General features: G+C 33.3%; 1 protein-coding gene across 1 annotated transcript in view; it reads left to right on the top strand.

Annotated features, from left to right (window-relative positions):
- Nucleotides 1-2070, top strand: part of LOC143023025 (microfibril-associated glycoprotein 4-like) — a 4897-nt gene extending 2827 nt beyond the window's left edge. Inside the window, exon 3 of the mRNA XM_076181472.1 lies at nucleotides 392-2070. Coding sequence (XP_076037587.1) covers nucleotides 392-566 — 175 coding nt within the window. The 3' untranslated portion in view covers nucleotides 567-2070. The remainder of the gene's footprint in view (nucleotides 1-391) is intronic.
- Nucleotides 2071-2735: the final 665 nt, after the last annotated feature.

Below are 2735 nucleotides of genomic sequence, written 5' to 3'. Positions count from 1 at the left end.
TTACTTTTAGAAATAACTTCCTTTTTATGATCGTTCAGCCATATGTTAATTCAGTTCGGCAGGTCAATTGTTCTTGTATGCAGAGCAAATGTAATTTCTAGTTTAACATGTTGAATAGTATCAAAATATTTTTTCGAGATCAGATATATTAAAACTACACAACGTTTTTGCCTAGTTTGAGACAATTTGTTGTGAGGTTACGTTGAAGAACTGTAATCATAAAAAGTAAAAATATAATATGTATTAACTTCTGATTATATAAAAATTGAACAAAAATACTACCAGAAAACTTTCTCAAAAATTAATCCTGAATTTTAATATGTAGCAACAAGGACAAGTATTACTATGACCTATACTTTTGAAAATATTCATTCTAATTTACCATTTCCAGCTGTTCGGGGGCATGGTGGTACAATAGATGCCATAGATCAAACTTAAATGGGAAGTACCTCCAAGGCCAGAACCAAAAGCCCGCCAAAGGTGTGGTGTGGGAAGACTGGCGTGGACACTACTATTCCTTGCGCACCGTGGAGATGAAAATCCGGCCAGCCTTTCCCGACATGTAGTTCTCTGGTGAAAATCAGTATAACCTTTCTTTCCTATGACCGGGCTCAGATCCGTAACTCTGTATGTTCTTTTGTGTGACCTTCATTCATTTGTGCAATGTCTGCAGAGAAAAGCAATAAACGAAGGCTCCTCAATATAAATAGATAACATTTCTGGACTGTGTGTGTAAATAGGTACAACACAGAGAGTGATCTATATTAAATTTCGAGAAAAAAAAATCTTTGTCCCTGGATTTTGTCGTCGTAATACTCGTTTTGAGAATCCATGACGTCTGAGTCCAAGTCCAAACCTACGCCAAATGTGTCCATGACCGTACCTAAGACCTGGTGAGAGATATTCCATGTTTGGTCTTTGGATTTAAAGTCAAAATCAATATCTGAATCAATTCATTACAATCAATGACCAGGTTTTAGATTTTTACTGTTATGAATTTATCAACCAGTTAGAGCATCCTTGACAAGGAAAATTTTTCTCTACAAAACCAAATAGACATTACAGAAACCTATTTCTTATGAACACAAATGATGATGATATTAAAAGCATATCTTTGTACACAGAATAAGCATTATGTAATGAAATGGTAGCTTTCAGTTTTAACCGTTTAAGTTTTAAGATATTTCATCAGATTACTATTCCATTATATAGAGGAGAGATTGAAATTATGTGTATTTGCTATATACAATTTTTTAGCAGGTACAGTTGTAATTTGTAGTGGCATCCTTTTAGCATTCATTGTATACTATGTAAATTAACAATTATTACAGGTTTATAGGTGTTGTAAAAGGGGATTTGTGGACCATTTGCTCCATTGAAACTCCAAGCGCCATTTGCTTAAAATCACAAATATATTTTTCATACAATGCAACTTTTCTTTTGGCCCCACTTAACTCCACTGGTGAAAATGTGGACTATAGAGAAGTGTACACTAGTTAATCAAAAAGTAGTAATATATCAATGTTTCAACTATCCTGTAATGGACACATGACATTTTCATTTTGAAAAATTACCATAATTAATATTGATACTGCTTAAGAACATTTCCCCATCATCAAGCAATATGCATAGGCTGTGACGACTGACCTTTCATACTTACACATTGATAAGAGCATTTATTTTTAATATTATTTTTTTCCCTATTTTGAATAATGAAGGTAAGTTTAAATTTTGAAAGAGTACAAGTACATTATCATGGTCCTTAAAGAAAATGTCAGATATATCTAAAAGTTTTGTTCCTCATTCAAGAACCCACCACAAACTATTATATAATATAAAGTCACATCAGAACATGTGAGGAGAATAAGGAATCACTATACAACAAGGAAATATTACCATTTCAGATGAGATTTGATATTTACAGTAATTACTTTTGAATATAATTAGTATGTCAACCGTTATTCGGTTAATGGTAGCTGTTGCATTTGATAACCCTAGGTAACAAAATCTAAATTTTGTCTTATCCTTGGCCCCAAACAATAACACAGCCCTGCAAAATTGGACTTTCCCAAAATTGTTTTGAATATGAAATGTTTACTTATACATTTCAATGGTGCTGAATCGAAATATCATCACAATTTTTTCCTACTACGTAATGTTTAGGCACAAATTTGTATACCTTATTATACATTAAAGGACTGAATAAAATAAGAGAAAGTTTGTCTGCTCCTTTATTAAGAGAAGATTGAATGAAAGAGGTATAAATCAAACTGATTAAAATGTACTCTTAACTGTTGTTTATAATTGTCAAATCAGAATCTTTTCTTCTTGTCTTGAAAACTACCTTTACGTTTGTAGGCATTTTGTGAAGTCTTCTGATGCAACATCTAGCAGTAGTCTGCTAACGTACTAACGTTCCACCTTCCTTGGTGCCTTCTTTCCATCTGCTTTATGTCCTGGTAGGACCTTTCTCCCTGTTCTTCATTCACGTCTTCTTCATTTTCTGGGAAATAGTCAAGATTTGCATGTAGAAAATGAACTTGAGACTCTTATTGCATCCCAAACCTTGAAGATTTCCAGCATTCTTCCTACGATATCCTTGTAGTTTGGACTTTTGTGATTGCCCAGGAAGTTTTTAATCACATTCTTGAAGCTAATCCAAGTATCTTTTTCAGCCTCATCAAGACAGTTCTCAAATTTTTCATCCTTCATGAGCTTCCTTATGTCCGGCCCAA

Source organism: Oratosquilla oratoria, unplaced genomic scaffold (assembly GCF_046742065.1).
Source record: "Oratosquilla oratoria isolate Oo_2021 unplaced genomic scaffold, ASM4674206v1 SCAFFOLD279, whole genome shotgun sequence".
NCBI lineage: Eukaryota > Metazoa > Arthropoda > Malacostraca > Stomatopoda > Squillidae > Oratosquilla > Oratosquilla oratoria.
Note: the sequence above shows the minus strand (reverse complement) of the source record. Positions and strands in the feature narration are given on the sequence as shown.